The 26,396-nt window shown below is 43.2% G+C and overlaps 1 protein-coding gene across 1 annotated transcript in view; it reads right to left on the reverse strand.

Moving 5' to 3' along the window:
* Positions 1–15,298: 15,298 nt before the first annotated feature.
* PRTG (protogenin) overlaps positions 15,299–26,396 on the reverse strand; it is a 130,050-nt gene continuing 118,952 nt past the window's right edge. Inside the window, exons 16-20 of the mRNA XM_075531523.1 lie at positions 22,940–23,122; positions 21,062–21,182; positions 18,825–18,990; positions 16,334–16,438; positions 15,299–15,879 (exon numbers count right to left, since the gene is read on the reverse strand). Of these exons, the coding sequence (XP_075387638.1) occupies positions 15,475–15,879; positions 16,334–16,438; positions 18,825–18,990; positions 21,062–21,182; positions 22,940–23,122 (980 nt within the window). The 3' untranslated portion in view covers positions 15,299–15,474. The remainder of the gene's footprint in view (positions 15,880–16,333; positions 16,439–18,824; positions 18,991–21,061; positions 21,183–22,939; positions 23,123–26,396) is intronic.

Raw genomic sequence — 26,396 nt, forward strand, 5'->3', positions numbered from 1 at the left:
GCGATTTAGACCGGGGACGCGGCTGTAACGGACTGGACGCTGGATTGCAGTCGCCCCCGCACCCCCACCCCCGGGGCTGTGTGACCCCAAGGCCCCTGAAGGAACCTCTCTGGTTGTCGCCTCTCCGCCCCCCACAAGGCCGGGCGACCACATCTCCAAGGGTCACTTCTAGCGCTGGCCTGCTTTGATGTCCGTTCCTGAAATCGCACCCTCTGTTGCTCGCCTTTCCAGTTCTCCCACGGAGGAGAGTCTGCAAGCGGCAGACTGCTCTTCCAACAGTTACTGGACGTATTGCGATGGCGGAACCACGGAAAAGCACTCCCTAATCCTGCGAGGACTCGAACTAACCGCGCACAGAGGGGATCTCATCCGCTTAGACGCAAGATTCATATAACGTCCCATTGCATATGCGCCATCAGAAAAGGATGTACGCACGAAGCTAATGCGTAGAGGCTTAACGGCTACCTAACAGACCAGCACTACAGCGGCTGAATCCGCTTTAAAGACAGAGTGTGGCATGGCCAAGGTACAAGCCGCCAAACGCACGGCCATCCAGTTGATAGCGATCCTACAGGGCAGGGCAGAACCACTGTGGATTTCTGAGACTGTAACTTTTTAAAAAAATAATTTTTAGGGGTTCATACAACTCTTATCACAATCCATGTACATATATCAATCGTGTAAAGCATATTTGTACATTCATTGCTCTCATCACTCTTAAAACATTCACTCTCCACTTAAGCCCCTGGCATCAGCTCCTCATATTTCCCCTCCCTCCCCACGCCCCTTCCCTCATGAACCCTAGATAATTTAGAAATTATTTTGTCATATCTTGCACTGTATGACCTCTCCCCTCATCCATTTTTCTGTGGTCCGTCCCCCAGGGAGGAGGCTATATGTAGATCCCTGTCATTGGTTCCCCCTTTCCACCCCACCCTCCCCTTAAGACTGTAACTCTTCATGGCGGTAGAAAGCCTCATCTTTCTCCCAAGGAGTAGCTGGTGGTTTTGATTTGTTGATCTTTCCGTTAGCAGCCTAATGTGTAACCACCACATGACCAGGGCTCCTGTAGTCAAGGGACAAATACATTACCTTTCATAAAGTTGGAATGGGGGCCCACAATAAGATCCAACCCACTGCCTGAGCAGATTCCAACTCAGTAATGCTGTAGGACAGTAGAACTGCCCCAGAGGCTTATGAATCGGTGCCTATCATTTGGCTGGGGTTCAGCTAGACTGGTTATTCTCCTCACTGGACAGACTCATGCATTTACAGTCAACTGGTGACCACTAGCTCCCCCCCCCCCCAGCTGACAGCAGGAACAGCGACTAGAAATGAAGCATGTGCTATCATCGACATAAAAGAGACAACTGAAACCTGTAAGAATGAACAAATTCACTTCAAGCCAATGGGAAATGAGAAGAATAAAATCCAAGGAAACACTGACAATTTAAAGAGTGGGCAGAGGCATAAGAGCCTATAAAAGAGATTGAAGAGGGATGAAACATCAGGGAAAGGCAATCACAAAGAGGGAGAGGTGGTCAACAGTGTCACATACTACAAATAAGTACATGCTCTTACCATTAGCCACCTATGGCCTGGCCCTAGAGGCTACCTTCTCATTTTGTATTTTGAAGTGTTGATTTTCTACCAGTATCTTTTAATACTTTGCATCTTACATTCTATTTGTACTGCAGAAGGTTGGATGGCAGAATATTTAAACATTCAAACTCTAATATAAATCAATTAAGACTAATGTGGACCATTCCCAGAAGAATAAAGAAAATATGAGAACAACCTCCTATTCCTATAAGTTCTGTTTGTAACCATTTAAAATTCAGAATTTGTTTTAAATCGAGAAGTAAAATCAAACCCAGTTCTAAGTGTTTGGCAGTTTTGCAACACTGGTTGGCTGCTTTTTATGATATAATTGAAATCCTAGTCAGCAGCCTCTACGCAGTGATCAGCCACATTCAAGAATCCTCTGTTCGCAAATACAGATGGGCTATCAAAAGCTCAAAGTTACGGGAATCTCAGCAATAAACTTGTAGCAATCAGAATCCAATCCAATCAAGAGACAGAAAGTTCACAGGGATTTGAACAGAGAACATTTCATATAAAGACTTATTCACTAAAGCAGAGAATCAGAGTAGGGAGAGATTGGCTAGTAAAAACAACAGAGAAATTTAAAGAATATGCCAAAAGCAGAAATAAGGAGTAGTGACCCATAGGGAGTTGACAGAATCTAAGGACAGGAAGGCTCTCCGCCATCCCCAGGCTGAGCTAAAACCCACTGCCACTGAGTCAACTCTGAAGGACGCTCCCAGCCCCACCCCCGCCCCTGCTCACAGAGGCACAGCTGTGGCTCATGGATGGCAGAGAAGTGCTGTGGTGTGCAGAAGAGAACCAGAAGCTGCCAGGTGCTGAGTGATGCCTGCCGGGTTAGGGGCTCGAACTAGAGAAGTTGCTTGCATGTGCAGCAGGAGCTGGCTGCTGAAGAAGCTAGGCCTGCTGCAGGAGCTCACGGAAAACAATAGATGGTGCCATGAAGGAAAGCCCCTTCCTCCCACACCTCTACTGACCAAAGTTGGACCTCATGCCGGCTGGCAAAAGAAAACTACAGCGGTATTGAAGAATACAGCGCCATTTTCCCAGAGCGGGCAAGGAAGGAAGGCAGTGATGTGAAGCTGGATTGTTGTTGTTGTGAAGTGCCCTTGAGTCCGTTCCCACGCATAGCAAACCCTATTCACAACAGAACAACACCGCCTGGTGCTGCACCATGCTCGCGACTGCTGTTATATGTGAGCCCCTTGGTGCGGCCACTGTGTCAGTCCCTCCCCTCGAGCATCTTCCTTTTTTGCTGCCCTGCCACGGAACCAAGCAGGCTGTCCTTTTCTGGGAGCCCTTTGGGTTGGTCATTGCAAGGGCAACATGTCGAACCCCCGGCTCCCTGAGAGAAGGTTGCGCCCACGACCCTTGTGAAGATGTAGTCTCTGAAACCCACGAGGGCAGTTCTGTGTTGTACAAGGGGCTCTATGAGTCAGAATTGACTTGATGGCAGTGAGTGTATTGAAGCTCCGAGACGATGAATTGTTGACAAACTATGGAGTGCACTTTAGTCAACAAAGCTCCCTCCAAACCAAACCTATCACCGAGTTGATTCTGATACATAGCCAATAGAACAGAGAACTATCCCAAATGTAAGATTTCCAAAGCTGCACATCTTTTTTTTTTCATTTTTTAGGTTATTGAGTCTTCATTCCTAGCGACCTCATGTTGCATTCCATAGGGTTTCTTGGCTGGAATTTTTACAGAAGCAATTTCCAGTTCTTCTGTGCCTCCTCCTGGTAGTTAAATTCTCCAATCTTTATGTTAATAGACCTGTACAAGCCACTTCCATCGCCCGAAGACCTTAGGTATAGGCTACCTGGACTCGAATCCATGCCCCTCTTGCTTTCTCATCCACACAAAGTTGTACATCTTTCTAGAAGCAAACTATCACATTTTTCTCCTAAAGAGTGGTTGGTGGATTTGAATGGCCAACCCTTTGCATGGTAGCTGAATGCTTTAACCACTGTGCCACTAAGGCTCCTGGAATAGTTCCCAAGTGACACACTATCAGACCCTTTGGTTCAGGAAGACTTTGTCATGACACATTCTTACTGTCTTTTTGTAAATGTTTATGTTCTGTACTATGGAACAAGGGGCCAAGTTTCACTTCCAAATACGTCATTCTCTTTCTTTTATGCCAGATTCCGTACATTTTGCCTTGTAAGTCCATCTGTCCTCCATCTCTAGCCACACTGCTACCACCCAAGTGTACCCATGATCACTTAGTTCTTTTCTGGGCTAATATAATAGTCATCCGTCTGCTTCCCACATGTGACCACCATCCAATCTGTTTTCTGTTCTGGAACCAAAGCATCCTGTGTATTAACAATCTTATTTTGAAATAACTATAGACTTACAGGAGGTTACAAAGAAATGTACAGAAACCTCGGCAGCCTTACCCCAGCCTCCCCCAGGGATGACGTGTTAAACAACTATAATATAAAACCAAAAAATAAGGAATTGACATTGATACAATCCAGTTTAGTAAGATTTTGCCAATAAGGCATGGTTTCATTTGTGTGTCTTTTGCTTTATGGAATTTTACCACGTGTGCACCCTCAAGTAACCTTCACCACAAAACTCCCATAGGACAAGATTTTGTACTCTGTTATTACCACATCTATCCCTTTCCTTCACCTAACGCTTAGCAGCTATTAATCCATTCTGCATTTCTATAACTGTTATTTTTCTTGGAATTGTCTTCTCCCTAATCTGAGTCTAGTCAACTCAGTGTCTCTCTTTTATTCCTAACTCAAGTATTCCTTCCGCAGGGAAGTCTCCTTGTAGTTTAGGTCAGGCTCCTGTTTGTTTCATGTTCCTACTCTGTACCATGTCTGTTTGAAATTACACCTTAAATTTTGTGAGATGCTGGAACTACCGGTTCAAGCAATCTGGTTGAGTGTCTTCACCTACTTCTCTGACCCTCTACTTAACCAAGCATGATGTCCTTCTCTAGGAATGGGTTCCTCTTGATAACCTGCCCAAAGTGCATGAGATAATGTCTCACCATCTAAGATAGTTAAAATCTATTGTGCCAACCTGGCCGATAAACACATGTGGGGTTAATTGAAGGGTGGAGGGATAAATGGCTCGGTGAGCCTCGCCTTTCTAGTTCTTGGGTCTCTTGCTTTGTGATGGTCGCACCAGGGTGCAGCTGCCTTAGCCAGTTCCCTGCTTCAGCTGGCAAGGCTCACTTCCTGCAAGACATCCCTGAGGAGAAGCCACATGGACCTACCCCGATGCAGCCCTGGGTGTTGGAGCAGTCGTGTGGAGACCCCTGCCAGTGCTGAGATGCTTACACATTCACTGATTTGGCTTTCCTCCTGCAGTTGGCATCATTGCTTCAGTTTTGTGAGATGGAGGAGGACTTTGTGGATTGGTGTTGGATTTGTGGGCTTGGGCAGCACTGGGTTGGGATGTTTTCTTGATGTGCACTTACCCTTTATATTAAATGATCTCTTATACAAAAAAATATTGTGAGAAAGGAATGAAATCCCATCTTAACCTCTAGGCTCTAAAATTCATGAGATCAAGGAGTATTTTGCTATTTGCTCATTATTGTCTGGCACAAAGAATGTGCTCAATAAATAAATGTCTTTTAATGTTTTGTTTATTTTGAATTTTTTAATGGATGGGTGATACTTGCCAATAATTCAACGCTGAAGTCTTAATATCCTATAACTTTATTTAAGATATACTACTACTAATCATATTCCAGGCCATTTCCTAAGCTTTCGATTTTAGCCAAGTATCAGGTTCATGTGAATTTTACATAAATATATTTCAGAAGGTATTGCCGAAATATATACTATTTCAGAAAAAAACTTAATTTCTAAGTATTTCTAGTGGAGGAATATTTAAAAATAACTTAAAACCAATGATTAATGAATATTTATAATTGTTTTAACACATTAAGGAACTTTACAAGAAAGGGACATGCTTCTATTAACTCTCAACCTTGACCACTGTTTGTCCTGTGAACTTGAGTAAGTTCTACTATTGATACCCAATCACCAGCACAAGAAGGTCCATGGTAATTTTTCTGAGGCAGTATGATTAAAAACACTCAAGGCTGCAACGTCTTATGTTAGGTGATGTATCTCCAGCGAAGCACCTGTCTTTGATCTTTGGGTCTAAAGACTTAGGAAGGCACAGATTCTTATGTGACAGCTGGTGAACGCAATATGGCACAGTGAAGTGGCGTTTTCGCTTTGTTTAGCTTGATTTTTTTACAGCAATGGGAAAAGAGGCAGATTTTTTTTCCGGAATGAAAATACTGCCAACATGGGCAGACTGCAACGCTGTGGGTGCCTGAGAAATTTCTGAAGAACATGTGGGAACGAGCAAGTTGTGTGCACATTTGTGAATGAAACACAGCACGACAGGACTACCTAGGAAGCATGACAAGCCCTGGTGCTAAAAGAACAAACTGTAAATATGAAATAACTGGCATTTTATGAACTCTCTTGTTGAAGCCAGGAACTGTGCCCATTTTAAGCCTTTCTGATTTGTTATGTGTACAACCCTATACACCTGAGAAGTTGCCTGCTATTTCTTCACCACTCTACCACTCTTTGGTCTCTGAAAACCACACATCAACTTGCTGTCTCTATGGGTTTGCCTATCCTGGACATTTCTTCTTCTTTTTTTTTTTTAAATAATTTTATTGGGGGCTGGACATTTTTATTTTATGGATTGGGAGTTCATATGTCCCGAATGTTTCATGTAGAGGTCTACCATGCAACACAGTGCCATTTGTGACGGGCTTCTTTCTCTCAGCAGACTCATCCACGCGTCAGCACCGGTCGGTACGTCATCCCTTTTGTGCAGCTGAGTACGCCCCTCATTCTTCAGTGGATGGATAGGGGGGCTGCTTCCACTTGTTCATCCATTCCAGTATGGCACTGAACACGCATATACAAGCCTTCTGTGAACATGGTACCATTTCTTCTGGGTTTCTACCTGGGTGGGATTGCTAAGTCCATTGGTAACTTGGGCTTTTTGAAGCACTGCCACACAAGTTGCCCACAGCACTTGCACCCTTCTGCCAGGAATGCCCGAGGGCGCCAATTTCTCCCTGTCCCTATCAATACCAGTTATCATCCCATTCTTTGATTGTAGCTAGCCCAATGTGTGTTAAGTGGTATTGCGGTTTTGATTTGCATTTCCCGCTCATCATTGTTTCTTCTCATACCTTCCTGGGGGGATTGCATTTCTTTCTCCCTAGAGTACATCTTTTATTGTCCATTTAGCATGGGTAGATATATGGTAATTATCTCCTTCGTCTAGAAGTAGCTTTAATCTTAACATTTAAATAATAGTTTATCTGGTCATAGGCCTCTATCTTGATGTTTAATCCCTTTGCAATACCTTCATTTTTATATTTTTGGTTAACAATAGTTGTCTAAAATAACTAATTTTAATATGTATTCAATATAAAAATATTAGTGATATATTTTGCTTTTTTGTCTTCTTTTATTACCCCTGAAACTTTTCTTACTACTATAATCTGTGCTGCTTTTAAGTTATTCTCTTCGTCATTGATGTTCTGGACAAGCTCACACACTTTTATTTTAGGCTACCGATTATTGAGTTCTCAAGGTGAAGAACTATCTACTGGAATGGGGACGTTGTTATTTCCCTGCTTCTATTAAATAAATACCAGATAAAAACAATTCTTAGATGCCTCAAATAGGCTCTATTCCCACTCTTCAAGTAAACTCTATAATCATCCCATCCCAGGATATGAAAGGTTATCACTCTATAAATTGAACATGCTTTGTTTCCATCCCCTAAAGGAAAAAAGAGCAAAAGGAAGTTCTTTTTATTTAACTAAGGAAAACTTTTATTTATACTGTGCAATCCATCAGTATTTAGACAGCAGTTTCATAAACATTTTGGCATTTAAACTTTTATTCATTTTTGGCATGACCGGTAGGGTAGTACATAAACTACCCTGGGGAGAGGGAAAAATACTAGGTAATACTTACTACGATACTATCAAAAGAAAACAAACCCACATTATTAAGCAAAATATGTTTTAAAAAGACATTAAAAAGGTACATTCAAAATCAAGGCAAGCATTTGCTTTCTTCATGCAATGGATTCACAGAGCTGATCCCCTGAGTCAAGTTTAAAATTAATATAGCTCAGCTCTGTGGTCCATTAGCAAGTTGGCCAAGGCTGCCCTTACAAGAAAATGAGAAACCAAGTGAAAGGATCCAGAACACCTAGAATATGAAATAATCTAACTGGCTCCCACACTTGCATTTAATTCACATCTTGGAAAGAAAACAGAAAATAATTACACATACATATCATGTCCAACAAATCAACGAACAGACAAACGCTCATAATATATGTTCTCTACTCTAACGATGGGCTAAGGCAAGGTGTGTGCATTCAGGCTTTGCAAGTTTCTACAACAGGCTCAAGTTGCTAACCGGCAGTGATCATTTTCATTGGAAACACAGTGGATAACCTGCATGTGGCGACAGGAAGCACTATTTTAAGGTACATATTTTCAATATATATCTTTTTAAAGATAGTTCCGTAGAAAAATAAACTTCTGTAGCATAAATATTTTAAAGATTGGTAAGTCTGAGTTATGTATCCAGACAATGAATCTCTTATAAGATATAAATTGAGTAAACCTACAAATGGGTTCAGAATCTTATGGATTAGTCTAAAGGTACTATTTGATGGTCCAAGAAAAGCTAAGAGAAAATATTTCCTTTTTCTCTAAAAAGAAGACGACAGCCTATTCTTCCCAAAAAGCCTTCCCAGGTGGACTTGCATTGCGTTCCAGCAGGTGTTCTCCTATGTAAAATTCATCGCAAGCAACTCACAGAAATGGTAAAATGATTCATAATTTTGAAGAGTAGTAGCGAAAAGAATACGCGAAATATACTTTGCTCTTTGCCCATCCACATCTCTGGAGAACTGACTCTCTCCCTCAATCTTGAAAAGCCAGAATATTTATCTATATAAACACATAGAGAGATAAAGATCAGTACTCTCAAAAATGCAATAAGTTCCTCTATTGTCCTCTTATGGCTGTAACCCCACTGTGGGCAACTGTTTACATCCCAGGCTGTATCTTCTACCAACTGTTTTCTCCTATTAGTTACTTTTCTGCACATACAGGAAATGCAAACTTAAAAAAATTAGCATAAACAAAATATAATAGGAAATTCTGATCTATAGAAGAAATATATTTCGTAGCCTCATACATAGCCTTTTGGCTTATATTTCTTTATAACTGAATTCTTCTTTTAAATTTTCAATGTAGTAGTTTTGCTTAGTCTTGTACAGCCACCCTGTGTGAGGTGGATAAAACCAAATAATTCTCAACATGGCTTTCTGATGCTTGACCTTATACATATTTTAGAATGATTCTCCCTCAGTCAGGCTCCTTCTTAAATTAGTGCAAATCATTAATTAGCTTGTATTCAAATGAAAGCCAATGACTCTTTAGATTAGGAAAGGCAGGACTACAAATGACACTTCTAGACTTTTCCATTTAATAACTTCCTATTTCGATACAGGGATTACATTGAAAAATGACAAGCAATAAAGCCCAATTCTGAGAGTTACGGTAATAAGAAAATCGCGGAGAAGGACTCTATAGAGCACGTGTGGCTTGTTTCTAATGGGCTCTAGGCAGAAGCACCAGTCTTCACACAATGCGAGCTGGCCAGATGCAGAGTTCTGAAGGAGGAGACAGGGAGGCTACGCGCCGCCAAGGGATGAGCTATGGCTGGGCACTTCTAAAGTCCTCTTGGGAAGCAACTGTTGTCTTTTAAGACCGTTCCCTCTGTTGGCTGACTACGACACTCGTGGACAGGTGCTGTTGACATAATCTGGTCTTCATGGATACATAAAAGTAGCCACATTTCATGGAACGAATTATGAGCCTGGGTAATTAAATATTATTTTTCAGTCGAGGCAGTCTACCAAAGTGGAAATCCTGTAAGCTTTGGAGTTGAATCAACTTGTGTTTTATCTTGGTTCTGCCACCTTTGGCACGATGAACACAACAAACTTCAGTGGCCTGATCTCTAAAACGGACAATCCTCGCTCTGCAGAACGCAGCAGTGTGCAGAGATAGTGCATCTGCTTGGCTCACTAATGGTATACTGTAATCCCCTCTTAGAGACTAGAAAATTACATGCTCTCTTAGTCCAAATATCATCCAGGTCTCCGCCCCAGGATGAAGATAGCCTTATTAGTTCATTTGAGGAAACGCTGAAAATTAAGGCAGATTTAGCAACTATCCTTCAAAACAGACAAAGGGCGTGACTTGAAAATTAGGGGGGGAAACTAAAGCTTTCTAGGAAAATGGGACAATGGAAATCAAAGAAATGAACAACATGAAAAAATAATGACCTTAGGCGAGGTTCATGCTAAGGAAGCATGCGGAGCTCCTTAAAGCGGAGGATGCAAGGCCTCGGGTTTACCCAAACCTAAGCACTTCACACACGTCTGCTGAAGCTGAAAACATTAAGCTTATCGAAAAAGCACACAATCTGGAGGTGGCAAATGTGGTTTTAAAAGAAAACCAAGACAGAATTTGAGCATGATCCTGGCCATATATTCTTGAGTCCCTGTCTTTTGAAGTCTTCTCCCAACCCCTTCCCCACCACATAATTATGTCAGAAAAAAAGGGGGAGGGTTAATTATAGTACACAGGTAAAAAAAAATTTTTTTTCTTTTGATGAAATCCCAGAGAACTAGAGGTAAATATTTAGAAAACTTTGTTTTCTAAGCCACACAGTGGAGATCCTTTGTATTCCCTATAAAGTACTCATGGAAAATATTTCGAGCTGAATTGCCTAGTCAATTGTTTTTGCAGATTTATAAAAAACATTAGTACATTCTATTGGCAACAAGCCAAGTGTTCATGGCTTTGGGCACCAGCTCTCAAGGACCTGGGATCTATGGAGAGTTGATGGGGATGAGACGTCCATAAAACAAGGTATCTGTCAGTAGCCACCCAGAGGTGTCCGTACAACCTGGGACTAGGTTACCTCACCTGTTGGCATGCTGCAGACAGGACTAAAGATCCTGAGGGGGGAGATTATTCTGGGTTATCCAGGCAGGCCCAATGTAATCAGGGGAGATCTTAAAATTCTACTCGTGGAATCAGAGAGAGGGAGGAGATGATGCAACCAGGGCCAGTGAGATGCTGCGTTTGCTGGCCTTGAAGAAGGAGGAAGGGTAAGTTGCCTCCGGAAGCTGGAAACAGCAAGAAAAGGAGCTCTCTCCTAGAGCCCCCGGAAGGAACAGTCTTGTGGCCCCTGGAGTTTGTCCCACCAGGCCTGAGTCAGACTTGGAGGCTACAGAACTGTCCGACCAAAAAAAAAAAAAAAAAAAGAAAAGAAACCCGTGTTGTTTTAAGTCATTAAATTTGTGGGGCTTTGTTATAGCAGCAATCGGAAAAGAATACAGAATCTACCTAATGACAAGGCAAGACTTTCACCATAAACACTGTCAAAGGCTTTAAAAGGGAAGCTGCCTGACATGAGGAAAGCCTGCGCACACACACCTTGCATTAGCCGCTGATTTCACGTCCTGAGCACACACCAACGTAGCGTGGAATTCTAAGGTTATGATTTGCTAACACTCAGTAAGACCCACAGTCAGACAAGCAGTTGTGTACAGCGCTCTCCAGAACCCTCTGTGCTCACAGCCGCCCCAAATTAAGCAGAAACAATTTCCATCAGAGACCCATGAGGTAACTTGTCAGAAACAAAGTCTACGAAATAAATGTTTAGTTTCAGAAACATCATGAGCTTAGTTTCTTTTTACATTCAATATTCAACATTTGTAATCGACGAGGTATAAATGCACATGAGTAAATCACTACATCCACCGCTAGAGCAGAAATCATGAGGGGGTCTGTGCATTTAAAAGAAATCATCTCTTTAACGCCTGGTTTTTTTGTGTGTGATACCTTCTGAATTGTTTCTAAGGGTGTCTGCACATGGTCTTGACGAGGAATTTTGCTCCTGAGTTGTCATCAATGAACAAGATTCTGACAGGAATCCTTAACAAGCTAAGGCAAACCCATGCAAATCGGTATCCATATCTCCATTGTTGGTGATGCTCCTATTTGCAGGTAAATTAATAGATAGCATGTCATGGTGGATCCGATTTCCTGGATATGCCAGCGCTGCTTGTCGACAGTAGCCTGGTGGCTAAAATGGGTTTTCACTTTTAGGCTACTCAAAAACGCGAAATTCCATGAAAGGCTCTCGCTTCCTTCAAAGGTTTACTAAAGTTGAGAAATACCGATTTACAGGCAACTTTAAAGAGCACATCTATTAGAATCCAATTATACAGTGATGGAAATGGTTTGCCTGTGACTGATCACCGTTTCTTCCTGGAGGGCCTCCAGTCTTCTGTGTTCGCCGGGTCCTGTTTCAGCAGGAAGGAGAGTATACTGGTCTATTCAGGGGTTCTGCTGCTATTTCTGGTGACAACATCTCACACGCAAAGGTGCTGGGGGGGGGGGGGGAGTCTCCCCTCTGCATTTGGCAAAAACACCCTGGGGCTGAATCAGCAGCCGGAACAGAAAGACCCTGTGAAGGATGCAGTTTGTATACAGACAGGGTCCTGGAGAGGCATAGTTGGTGGACATGAAAAACAAGAAACTGTTCTAATGTACATCTAAATTTGCTTACATGTGAAGGTAACCTTAAATATCTTTGGTTTCTTTTTCCTTTTAAAATTTGCTGAGAAAAAGTATTTGAAATAAGACACTGATAAATACCAATATAATTGTATTGCTTTTCATTACGTAAACTTGGCTTTTGATATCTTTTGCTACTAAAACTAGATCCCCTATCAGCCTCTAAATAAATTTATTTCAAATCTGCTCATCTTTTAATTACTTATAGGCTAACATAATCTTTTAGTGGTCTTTGGTATGAAAATACTGATAAGCAGTATCTTGTAATATTTGGTATAAAAGAGAAATGCATGTATCAGTACTTACAGCAAATAAGTCTTTGGAAGAGGACGTAGCTACCGTTTGCATATCTGTCCCTAAGGAGTGAAATATCATGAAGTAACACCGCCATGAGCGATGGACACCTTCACATGCTATACTTAAGACTTCAAACAAGCGTGTTTTACCAAGTAGGAAGAAGTCTTTGTGGTATATTAAATATCTAAATATCTTATTTAATAAAACCAAAATATATATCTTTGGTGAAAAGATTCTTTTCAAAAAAAAAGAAGAAAAGATTCTTTTCTTTTCCCCCCCAACAAATAGTTTCAACAGTTTAAAAATACTTTAATACTGGATAGTTGAAGATTTATTTGCTGAAGAAAAAAAAAAATACACTTGAAATTCTTTGGAGCAATCTTCTGGTAAAGAATGCATTATAATAGTGTTTTAAATGCTCTGGTAACAATAAGGTAGTTATAATTACTAGCCTATTTAATTAACTATGGCAATCAATATAAACCCTATTGCTTTGGGTTAGTAAGGACTTGTATAAGCTTCATACATATAGAGGTCTCTAGTTAAGTCAATGTCGGGGAAAATTATATTCAAATTTTCCCATTCTACTGTAAAAATTCTTTGGTAATAAAATTATTATGAAAAGATCTGTTTAAAGAACAAAATGAAAAGATGAAAAATGTATCAGTAAATAATTATCAAATAGTTAGAGTCTAAAATATCTACACTAACTATGGGCCTATGCGTTAAAAACCAAACAAAGAAAATATTTTTCTCAAGAACGTCTGATAATCTTTTGGGGCTATTGAAAATATGTAAATTCACACAGGCCTAGACTCATCTGTCCATAACCACAAAGGATCATGTTTCACGTTAAAACATTTAATATGTTTGCCTGCTAATAAAAATTTCAAAACTAAAATGATCTCAATGTACTCTGTAATTTTAGATACTGATAAAAGTTGGCCCCACATACTTCTACTCACTTACAAACCAAAAAAAAAAAAAAAAAGAAGAAGCCATACCCTGTCAATTTGCCCATGCTTCCATGAGGCAGCTCAAAAGTAACAAAATGTTCCCTGAGTACAGGAAAAAAAATCACACTAGAATAACTTTAAAAGGAGGTAGTATAAAACAGGAGCTATACAGGCAGAAGCAGCAGTTTCCCTTGCCTCAGATTCTTCACCTCAAGCTCTACTTGTACGTTCTGCTGTGAGACCACACTTGGGTAACTTAATGGGGGAGGACTCTGAGTTCAGCTCAGACGTGGCTGCTGGCACTTCTATGTCGATATACTTCTGAACACATCCAATTTGGCACAAGACTACAGATTAGAAACAACAAAATAAAAAGAAATCCCCCAAATGTTCTATTATCAGTCACTGGGAGAGCAGATAACAGGGGCCGAGAAGTCGGATTCATATCCCGTAGCAGTCTTTTCCTCACGGAATACCATTCTGTAAAAGAAAAGCCTACAGAGAAAACCCATTAGGATCCCTGTTAAAGATGAGGCTTAACAGTAATTTCTAGATAATTTGGAGGGCGGGGGGGGGGCTGTGTGTGAAAGAATATGGGGCTCATCATGTCTTTAATTCTTTACCCTCTCCCATGGCCCAGCACCTAAGAGGCACCGTGTCAAGACGGAGAAGACCTACTGTGTGCTAGGTCGCTGAGTAAAGTCTGCTGATTGCAAACCAGCAAGAGGACTGGCTCGCTCCTGGACCGAGTACTGCCGCTGAAAGGAGGACACAAGAGGAACTCAAGAAAAAGGAACCGCTAGGGTGGGAGCCCTGAATACTCATCCCTAAACAAAACCTGCACCTACAGTGTGTACTGGGGAACAAAACACACTTTGGTAAGATAACGTCCACTCAAATAGTTATTGATAAATTCCAGGAAACTCTTAAGGCAACTTTTTTGGGAACTCTTGTCCTAAACAACTTCTTCAATATTCAAAAGGTCTAAGGCAAAAACTGTCATAATATTTACTGGAAGGCACTGTTACTGTGACAGCCTCAAGCCCGTTTTAATGTCCATTGTTGCATTTACAGTTAGTCTTAAAGTTTTATGAAATTTCTTCTCCCCTTTAAGCCAAGCTAGGATTAAAAACAATAACAAAAGCACCAAGCTAACCGTTCTCTTTTTAAAAACCATTTCTGCATGAGGCTTTGCAACACACTGAAAAAGTCGAGGATGCTTTGCAAACTAGACAGTGCAGCCTTTTGCCAAGGGGGAGGGGGGAAGGGCAGAAAAGGCACTGTTCTCGGCAGCCAGAAGTCTGGGCCACAGCAGATACAGCACGCAGGCTCCAAGGCCCGCCCCAGGAAGGCCTGTTAGCAGTATTAGTGCCACTCTTTGTCTCCGCAGTCAGGGGTGTTAAATTCTCTGAACTATGCAGATGTCATAGTTTGGGGATGTTTTCTTTCCTTTCAAATCAGAGCTTCAGATAAACATTCTTACTCATCTACCTGTATGACTCCTGGGATCAAGCACATTACACATCACACTCACAGCAATGAAAACAAAAGGCTCGTAGGAAGTATCATTGGCTATGCAGCTGAGAAAACACTCAAAGAACAAATGAGGTAACAAAGTTGTCTTCGGGGTTTGCCATCTGGCAAACTGAGGTAGATCGTCAGCAAAGGGGCTTCCAGAAGCCTTCCCTTTGCTCCAGTGATACATTTTATAACCCAGTCACAGGTCTTGACTGTCCATTCACATTGCTGACCACGAAACATTCAAACACGTGAGCTTTAAAAAATATCACCAAAAGACATTCATAGAAAAGTTGAAATACCCAGCAAGACAGCAAGATGTTGAGCAAAGGCTTTGGCTGCTCCCTGTTCATTGTCCTTTGAACAGAGGTCCAGGTGAGGCTACCTGGACATGGCTGTCTAGATGGGAGAGCCATTTGTATGCAAAGGCAGCGCGGCAGGCGGGGGCTGCAGAACGGACGGGGAAGCCTGCCCAGCGACCGATGCCCCTGCAGGGTCTTCTTGCTTCCTGACTGTGGGATCCCCACCTGAATCACTGCCAGAGAAGGAATCTGAGGTCGGGGGTGTAGTGCTTATGACTGAGGACAGGTGTATCTCGTCATTGGACTCGTGGGAAAACCTTCCGGAATCCCCAGTCTCGTGGCTGCCTTCACTGTTGGCTGAATGCTCAGTATCAGCTGCCACACAGAAGGGCCTTGGGAAGCCGGCCGTCTGGCCTGGGGGGCTGGGGGAGTCTCCATCACCGATCAGAACAGTGGTGCCTGGCTGGTACAAGCAGACGGCTTGAGGAAATCTTCTTTGAGGCTACACAAAAACACAGAACATGCCATCAGTGACATTAGTAAAATAAAACTCGTCTGATATTCTACGATTCTGAGAGAGCAACTGTTGGGAGTAGATGGAAGAGAAGGCCGTCCTCATGTAGGGTGTGTGGAGTGGGAGCTTGTCAGGATGATCGGGGCAAGGGAAGTGTCCAAACCACTGCTTCAGTGCTTCGGATGCATGGTCTGCCCACTCCTTTTTCTGCTGCCCTCCCCTCCCCAATTCTCTTTGAAAACCAGAGCTCTGATTACTGCTTCTAATTGTCACTGAAGTGGTCATTCACGGCTTTCCAGAGAGGCATGTCCCAAATTAATCAAAGTATATTCAGGAAGAGCCCAGATACGGAAACAAAGCATTTGTCTATGCCAGTCTCCCTTTTGAGGATCATCTCACCTATCAGGACTTGCCAAAGCTTTCCCGCATTTAGGTCAGTTACCTGCTCGGCTTTTGCCTTCTTAGACTCTTGGAAAAAGCGCCATTTTTTCTTAGAGTTGTTTTTAATTATAGGGCCATAGCTATTAATTATCAGGTCAGTTCCTCCCTGGGGAAATAAACGGAGAAAATTTGTTGCCATCATCATTTTCAAAACAGTTTCTTTCTACTCGAGCCCTTGGTATCAGCTCCTCATTTTCCCCCTCCCTCACCCACCTTCCCTCCCTCACAAACCCTTGATAATTTCTACATTATTATTATGGTTTGGGATTATTCTCAGGACAATAAATATGCTGAAGTATTGGTGGTAGAGTGCTTCTTTTCAAATGGCAGTGCAAACAGAGTTTATGCAGAGCGATCAGCAAAGGGGGCCAACTATCACTGACAACCCGGGTAGCCATTAACTTAGTCTTTCAACCTGTCTGTATGTTGACAAAGTTAGAGTCGTTGGGGAGACATCACTGTACCTAGCGGTCAGTAAAGGGGGAATGAGCTCCTAGGGTCACAGCTTCTTCTAAGTGAGATATTTGCCCTCCGGATTGGCTCGCAGGCCTCCCCTTCTCTCTGCCTCCTTGGTTCACTCTCAATTCTCCCCTTTCCAGGCTGCTTCCCACTGAGCTTCTCTCCTGTTCTTTCTCACATCCGGTTCCAAGGTCGCAATGGAGCAACCACAGAAAATCTGTTATGTTAAGCTCTTTACGAAGCTCCACAGAGTTTTCAAAGTCTAATTTTTCAGTGGCCCAGGGCCAAGCCTTTCCTCTGAGGTGGCTCTGGGCGGTCTCGAACCTCCACCCTTTGGGTCAGCAGATGCTTGTACCACACAGGGACACAGACCATGGGGCACAGTGCTGCTCTGACACAGAAGGAGTTGTGATTTTTAGTTTTAAGGTCTCATGTTTTAGAGTAGTTTGTAGTTAGCTGAATAACTTACTGTGCATTAGAGGAAAAAGCTAAATTACAAAAAAATTCAAAATGAAAAGATACGGGAGTTGCAAAAACCAATTTACCCACAAAACGCACTGTACTAGAAAGAAGTAGAGTATATCTATGAAACATAATTGGATGAACCTTAATAACTAGCTTCCTAATATTTTGTTACATTTTTATCATTCTAAATTTTAGAGAAAAGGTGGGAAAGGTAAGTTATAATAGAATATGGCAATTTTTTTCTGTTAAGGGCCAACCCTTATTCTGACTCAAAAAAATCAAACCAACTATACAACACAGAGTAAGACCGTCTTTCTAAGGTTCCCAAGGGTGCAGTACATCTTTACGGTAGCAGACTGCCAGCTTGCTCCTGAGCAGTCACCTCTTGGTGAACAATCAGACCCTTCACCACTGCCCCATCACGGTTCCTGGTTTTAAAGGGCCATATAGAAAAAACATATATTTTTTGCAGACCACATGTTGTCTCTGTCACATTTTCTTCTTTATTTGGGGGGGAGGAATTCTTATCAAATGTGAAAACCATTCTTAATGGAGGGAGGTGACCATATAAAAACAGACAGTGGGTTGGCCAGGGGTAGTTTGAGAACCCCTCATTTACAGCACATGAAGCTTGTTTTCTTGAAGATAGACTCTCCACCTTTCCCCAACACCACCCTTTATTAGAACTGCTGTCGGGATAAAAATTATTATCGTAGCTTCTCGATTGGCTTTGGAGAAAAAAGAGTTTGGAAGATATATAATAATGCGCATCTAATGTTACGAAGTGAGTGAAAATAACACTACATTGGGGTTCATAATGCCACCACTCTGCTGTGATTACATGTTCTGGGCAGGACATGGAGCCAGGTCCTCCTGTGACATTTCTCTACTACATCCAACTTCCTTGGACCATAAAGGGAAGACTTTTGAGGCATTTATTTGGGCTGCTGACCTCAAGTTTGGCAGTTCGACCCTACAGGGCACACTCTGGGAGAAAGACGAGGTTCTCTGCTCGTGAAAAGATTTATAGGCTCAGAAGTCCAGTTCAGGGTCACTGTGAGCTGGGAAGGGCTGGATGGCAGTGGGTTTTATTTCTTTAAATAGCATTCACACCCAGGCTGTTCTGATGGTAAATTCAGTTCCAAATCAACCAAACTTTGTGTGAAGCGGATTAATAAAAAATAAAAAGAAAACACAAAAACTGTTCATCCACTAAATACAGGCCAGTTCAAATGATAGTAAATAGAGACCAAGCGCCACAGTGTTAAAAAATGTAAGACCCTGTAGTACGATAGAATCCCATCTTTTAAAATCTGTGCTACCTTCTCATTCTTTTTTCTAAATTTATTTTTCCTTCTCATTTTTAACTTGATCTTTGTTATTCTGTATGCTTCTGTCCTTTATGTATCCCCACATTCTTCTCCCCATGTATTTTTTTGTCAAGAAGCATCTATATGAAATTATTTTTTTCTTTTAAAAGGTGTGTAAATACAGTGTTTATTTCCGTAAGTGAGCTCTACATGTACAGAGAGGGACTGCGCGGCCGATCAGGCCTCAGCTCAGAGTACCTTTGCGTCAATGAAGGTGCTGGGCACGGTCACTGGCATCAAGGGCTCTTCATTTTCCACAGCTCCCTCCAGGCGCTTCACAACTTCACTCCCACTGGCCAGGGCAGCGCTGGTCCGAGACAACTGCTGAGTTCCACTCTGTGCTGTCTTCGAAGCAGATGATTTCCTGAAATGTTGCCCCCACCCAAAAGGAAATCTTAATTCACTGGTGATATAGGCAACTGGTACCAGATGTGGCCTACAAGACACTGTAAACAGGGAGTTCTTCAGTGCCTATTTCCTCACATCTCTAGATACAGAGGAAGCAGCCTTCTTTGGGGCTTCAATTTCTGCTATGTAAAATTAATTTTTATAATCATTTAACCAAACTTCAACAGCTTATACCATACTATGATTATTCATGACTACTTATAATTTGTGCAGAAATCATGTTGTTTTCACCTACAATTTCCCCATTTGTTCTGCACACTTTCACATGAACAGAACCGTTTACTGGCCAGTGAAAGAAGGTAACTTGATACAGGGTCACTTCTGCCAGATTTGTGGTCTTCAGTTGTTACGGAGTTGACCTTCAACTCACAGCAACCCCTGTACAATGGACTTGGACCAATACGATTCAGGGAGATTGTCCTTCTCTGCAAGAGTTGGGAATCACTTAAACAATTTGCAAGGATCCCTGGTGGGTAAGCTTTCAATAGCTAACCTCAATGTCTTTGGTTCAAATCCACCAGCCAACTTCCTCCATAGGAGCAGAGGATGCACTCAGCTCCTGAAAAGATGGACAGCCTCGGGAACCCCACAGGATTCACTATGTGGTGGAAGCGACAGAATGGTGGAGTGTGTGGGTGGGTTAGACACTGTACATGAAGTGCTTAATAAAATTCTTACAGTGAGACACTCGGACAGTAAAAAGCAGGCCACATGTTAGAACCAAATCGTTCATTAATATGTTTCCCAAGTATGTTTCTGTGTACACATACCAAATGCTTATAGACTCTTAGTACTCTAGGCTAAGTAAGGGGGACTCGTGATGGGAATTACTTAAAATTAATGGGTGCTTAACTTGGATTTTTTTAATGTCAAAAAGAAGCCTTGTGAAACTAAATGCAATGAAAGTTGAAATTTTACAAAGGTTAGAAATAGGTAAGTTCACGGAAGGGTAAGTCACTGCTGAGGACTTGGCCAAAGTCAAACCATGGATTAGATTGTTTGAGAGAGCGTATAGGGAGCCTCATCCCTACTCGCTAAACTTGTATAATCTGTTTAGGGAATCCCAAGACTGTAAGGAGCCTCACAGAATTGGTGTAAAGGAGAGGGTGTAAAGACAATGGAATTGTCCCACAATCTTTTTCAAGCCCCCTCATATGTGTGAGTAGCGGTCTCGGTGACACAGACACGTCAGGTTCCTATAACAGGTGCCAAGTCACAGTGACTCTATTTAGGGTCTCTAAATAGGGTAGCATAGTGGTTTCCAGGCACACAGTTAACCACACAGTTGGCAGTTCAAAGCCACCAGCCGCTCCACAGGAGAAAGATGAGGCTTTTTACTCCAGTAAAGAGTTACAGTCTCAGAAACCCACAAGGCCAGTTCTACCTTGTCCTATAGGGTCGTCATGAGTCGGAATCAACTGGATGGCTGGGATTTTGGCTGTTTTCTTTTACTGGTTTAGAGCGAGTGAACCTCGATGGGAGTTCACAGCTTCCTCACGTTCCCACGGAGAAAGACAGTCCGTTCCAAGTGCTGGCCTTCAGTGGGCGGCCCGCCCCTTAACCCAAAGTGCCGCCAGCACTTCCATAGGCCCTTCCGGGAACTCCACCCACGGATGAAAATGTCCCAGCCGCTAACGTTTCTCTCAATAAGCAGGTGCCACAGATCAAGTGTGTCATGATTTGTTGCTTAAACGCAAGGATATAATTTGTGCTTCTGAGAGAATGAGGTCTGTACTTAAAAAATATTTTCTTGACACAGTGATGGTTCACAAATGGCATGAAAATAAGCTCCCTTCAGGGGGGAAATAAAGAAACTAAATCCCCACCCCTAAAAAAGAAAATAATCTCCCTTCCAAAAAATTCCAGTAACAATGTATTTATTTTAAAGTGGTTGAGGGAGACGGTTGAGGGGGGATGGATGGAGGGTGTCTCCCTAACTCTCAAAGGCCCCTGGATTTCCATGCGGTTCCTAAGGCTGATTTTGAATGTTTCCACCCAGGTCAACATCCCCAGTAAACAATACACACCTGGCCTTGCTTCTGTACATCAAGATGAGCACGCAGAGGAGAATGCAGGTTAGGGCGATGCCCACGCCTACAGCAATGCCGGTCATGGATTTCTGGTCCAGATGGTAATAACCTGCGTAAGCTAAATAGGAAACACACCGATCAGAATCAACGAGGAAAACAAACAATGGCCCCGATCACACTATCAGATAAATACGTGTCTTTCTATCATATTTCTTCATCTCACAGAAAAAAGCTTTGACATCGTCTCTGTCTAGGCACAAAAGACACACAGTGCCCTTCGATCATTGCTCTCAGAGGCTGGTTTGTCTTCCAATACTGAAGACTCTCTCTGAGTTTTAGACTTGATGCTCTCATGTCAAACATGATCGTGAGTTCATAATTTATAAATGCTAAAGGCACAAGGCATAAATGTTCCTTGATGAATTCAACAATAGCTTACATGTTGTAGTTCCAACCTTGAAGGCAGATCGGTAAGCTGAAGATCAGTTTCCAATTTATGTAAAACAGAGCAGGGCTTCTCAAACTTTAATGTGCACGCGCATCACCCAGGGATCGTGTTAAAATGCAGATTCTGATTCACTAGGTCTGGGGCATCTAACAAGGTCTCAGGGGACATTCATTCTGCTGGCCCCTCGGCCATTTGAATGATAGCCAGGTATCTCAGAACTGAATACAAGCTCTTCCCTTGGCCATACAGTGGCTACCACAGCTACCTCCTTAAACACACTCAGTTTCTCTCTCACACACACACTTCGGCTGGTGTTCCCTTCACTTAAATGTACCTGCCCCTGGCCACGGACTCACACTCCGAGCGAGGAGGAAAAGCAAGTGTCAGTGCTCTGGGCCCTCAGGGGCTCTGGCCTCCTTTGGAAGCACCAATAGCCCGAGCAGAGTGAGGGGTGGCTCTGTAGAGTGGAGATTATTTTCCCAATTGCTTTTCTAGAGAGAAACAACTTTCTCTCTGGAAAAGTTGTTTTTCTGTGGTGAAAACTCTTAGCAGAAACCAGGGTCTTCTCAGCCTGCGCACCACAACCAGCACCGCTCTTTCATTCCATGAAACCTCCCAGGCAGCCTGCTCCCATCAGCTGGTGGGCGGGGGCGGCTCATCTTTCAACGTGGGTGCCTAGCTGGCGAAAGAAGTCACCGGGAACACAGTGGTCTGAGGGTGGCAGTTAATTCTGAGGTAATTCTGCCTCCCTCCAGCACAGTGGTTCTCAACCTTTCTCATGTCGCGACCCTTTCATACAGTTCCTCATGTTGTCGTGACCCCCCAACCATAACATTTTCATTGCTACTTCATGACTGTAATTTTGCTACTGGTATGAATCGTCATGTAAATATCTGATATGTGGGATGTATTTTCATTGTTACAAGTTGAACATAATTAAAGCATAGTGCTTAATCACAAAACAATATGTAATTATACATTGTGAAATATTTATTTCTAATGACAAGTAAATGAAATTTTGTCTTGAGCAGTGTAGCCTGGGTAACATCTTCACGTCGGACACTGTATGTGGGTGTATCTATCTGCGTGTGGGCGGACCTGCCTGGAGACTGATAGAGGCGTGGTGACTTGGTTCCTAAGACCATCGGAAAGATGTGTTTTCCAAATGTCTTAGGCGACCCCTGTGAAAGGGTTGTTTGACCCCTAAGGGGTCACAACCCACAGGTTGAGAATCGCTGCTCTAAGAGTCCAGAAAAGTCATGTAGCCCATGACACCAGAACCTCACCAGTACCAGGTCAGGGAACCGAGACCAGGTTTAGGGGCATTGAAACTGTAGGAGTTGAAGTAAAATTCAAGGGAGCTGGAAAGAACATATGCACTTATTTTTGCTTTGGAAACACCGTAATGAGTATGGCAGTGTACAGACCTTTGGCATCAGCAGAATCCAGACGCTTGGGCCTCTGATTTGACTCAGAAGTCTCCTTTGGAAGAACAGCCAGCTCCACGGAATTGGAAAAGGGCCCTTCTCCCACCTCATTGGACGCAGAGATCTTCACAATATACACATTTCCTGCCACCAGATTCTCTAGCAAAGCCATGGTTATCGCCCCTAGAAACACATCAATTGCAGATTAAGTCGACTTGTACCTTTATGCAACCTTTCAAGCACACAGCAGGGACCTTAATTTTTAAAAATATTTTTCTGACGATCCAAATTATAGAAGTTCATTGTAGAATATGTGAAAAGTAAAGACAAGTGTAAATACAGTGAAGTTTCCCCATTGCTAATATTTTGCTGTATTTCCTATGCGTGCATAGCTACCACTTACGCTTTCTATCCTAGAATCTTCACTCAACACAATACCATGCACATTTCCTGATGGAGTCCTTTCTATAATTTTGTTCTTTAGTTTTTTTAAGTATATATTTTTTCTTTAGACTTGTACATACATACATACACACACCTATACACACACCTTCACCTAAGTATGGCTGTAAAGTATATATTAAAAAACATTGTATTATGGAAAGTGTAAACATAAAACGGATCTCAGATGAGCTTTCAAAACCGCCACCAGAAATCTGGGCACAGCATCTACTGTTCTTTGGAAGTAATCATCATGTGAATGCATATATGGATTAATATTAATAGATGATATTTTGTGTGTAAATGCATCTGATCAGGCAGTTGATGCTCAGTGATAGAATTTTCCCTTCCAAGTTGGAGACTTGGGATTGATTTTTGGCCAATGCCCAGCCTTCACCTGTCTGTGATCTTTTTCATCACCTCATGTATGTGGTAAAGTGGGGCACTGAATAAAGAAGACCCAAGAAGAACCCAGGAGTTTGAATTACAGTGCTGGCAAGGAATTCCAAGGACCATGGCCTGCCGAAAGAACAAACAAATCTGTCTTGGACAAAGTACAGTGGAAAGCTCCCTAGAGGCACGGATGGCGAGACTTCATCTCCCATACTTTGGACAGGTTGTCAGAGAGAAGGACATCATGTTTGGTAAAGCGGAAGCGCAGCCCAAAAGGAGAACCACCTTTGACAAGGTGGACTGACACAGTGGCTGCAACCACAGGCTCAGACATAACAAGGCTTGGGAGAAGGCGCAGGACCCGGCAGGGCTTCGCTCTGTTGCCACAGTCGCTGTGAGTCACAACTGACGAACTCAACGGCTCTCCAACAACATGATGCTGACCAGGTTTCAGCAGAACTTCCACGCTCAGGTAGCCTGGGAAGAAAGGCCTGGCCATCTTCTTTGAAAAATCAGCCAATGAAGATCCTGCAGGGATTACTAAGGGGTCCCCAGGAGTCAGGAGCAGACACAGCAAGCAGCTAACCACCACACTGTCACAAAGGTGTCTCACTCCAAGTGTGGGGTCTCTCTGTTCTTGTTCTGCCATTACAATGAAGTGTTTTTCTTATAAGAAGACCCACCCCCATCCTAAGAGATAATCCCACTGTCAAGAAAGCCAGGGGAGTGGAAGCCCAGACCTTATAGCCGCTACCGCATTTTGTGAGTAGGTGTTGGGAGGAAAACCCAGTCTTTCCAGGGGATTTCACCTTGGCTTTTCTCGCCTCAGGGCATCTGACAAGAGCTTACGAACTCGCCGACAGCTGGGGCGGTCCTCTGCAGGCCACCCAAGTGAGCATTATGTAAGTGAAGGGGGGGGTGATCTGAGAGCTGAGGTCACGGTTCGGGCCACGTGGCATGGGCAGCACCGTGCAAGGCAGGGCAATGCAAGTAGCCGAACACATGGCCCATTTTCATGTTCTCTGATTTCAATTTGGCCCGGAGAGAGTGTGAGCTACCTGAGCCCGCAACTGTTAAACAAACAAACAGAGCCCTATTTAGAATCCGAAAGAGTCCTTCCACAGTCAGGTCAGCCGTTCTCAGGAAGATGAATTAAAAAAAAGGAAACACTAAAGATATCGTGTGACATGTTTACACTAGCCAGTAGGGAGAACATTACTATTTCTTCACAGAGATTCAGAAATAAATTGAGTTTCCATTTCCTCGTGGAACGCTTTTTACTTATTTCAAAAGGACTTGGGCCAGGAGGGGAGCGGGGGGGGGGGGGGGTCACGGGCTGAAATTAAACGCTACTCATTTCATCGAACGATGTTAAGTAGATGGGCAGGATGGGTGCTTATGCCCCCAACCCATGCCCCCCCCCCCCGCCCCAAAGAAGAATTTCATTCACTGTCATCCCGATGACACACTCAAAACAGTTCCCAAACACTGACGGGACCCAACAGCTCGGATATCCCAGGGTCTCACAAGGAGGGTGCCGGGTAGGTGTGTCTGAACCTCAGCTAGACAACGGGCAAGAGAGAGGAATGGGCTCAGGGCGGGATCCATGCTGACGGGTCACCTCCTGGCATGCTACCAAGGAACTGCGGCCCGGGCAACTTTACTGGAGGGGCAGTCATTCTCACCTCATGTAATTATTTTAAGGACCACATGAACTAGCACCTGCAAGAGTCTGACCCAAGTGTGTATTCTCAATAAACCTCTGCCTTCCTCCTCACTCTGACTCCTTCCTCTTCATTCTAGAGCTCATTCCCGCCCCCTCATATTTAAGACGCCTAAGTTGGCTCCTTGTACAAGCTCATGCTTAGTAAGCAAGTGAAGTAAAATGCGGGCTGTTTGTGCCCCACGGATTGTTCATGTAAAATGTGGAAACAGACACTGAGGCCTCCTCCGCATGGAAGAAGTGCCCAGGATGCTGCCTCCGCCTTTTTCTCTCTTCTGTCTCAACCCTTCCAGTGGTCATTTCTAGATCTACAGTCTTCAGTACCATCAACATGCTGACTATTTCCCAGTTTTACCTCTTGTCCCACGAAACCTAGACTTGCCTAGCTCAGTCTCTCTACCCAACATGTTTACACCACACTCTTCATTTCCACTGACTAAGCTTCTACTCCCGTGGTCCTGACGACAGTACGAGCAGGGCACGGCCATTTGGCCACTAGTGGAGTCCTTACACAGTAGCCCTGCTGGTGCAGGGGTTCCGTGTTGGCTGCGATCCGAAAGGTCAGCAGTTCGAAACCACCAGCCGCTCTGTGGGCAAAAGACAAGGTTTTCTACTGCCACCGAGTTACAATCTCGGACACTTGCAGGAGTAGTTCTGCCCTGTCCTCAAGGGTCACCCCTGGGTCGGCACTGATTCAACAGCAGTGAGTTTGTTTCAGTTAGGTTTTGAATTCCTCGTTGGCTCATCTATTCTTTTTCTTATGACCCAGATCAATCTAGCTAATCTTTCCAGTCATGCTGCAAGGGCTTTCTTCTTAGTGTCCCCTTCCCACCTCTGTGTAAACCCATCAACTCCTGCACAGACAACCGTCTCCCCGCAGCCACTCTGACCCTTTACAGT

The sequence above is a fragment of the Tenrec ecaudatus genome, chromosome 14, assembly GCF_050624435.1.
Source record: "Tenrec ecaudatus isolate mTenEca1 chromosome 14, mTenEca1.hap1, whole genome shotgun sequence".
Taxonomy (NCBI): Eukaryota; Metazoa; Chordata; class Mammalia; order Afrosoricida; family Tenrecidae; genus Tenrec; species Tenrec ecaudatus.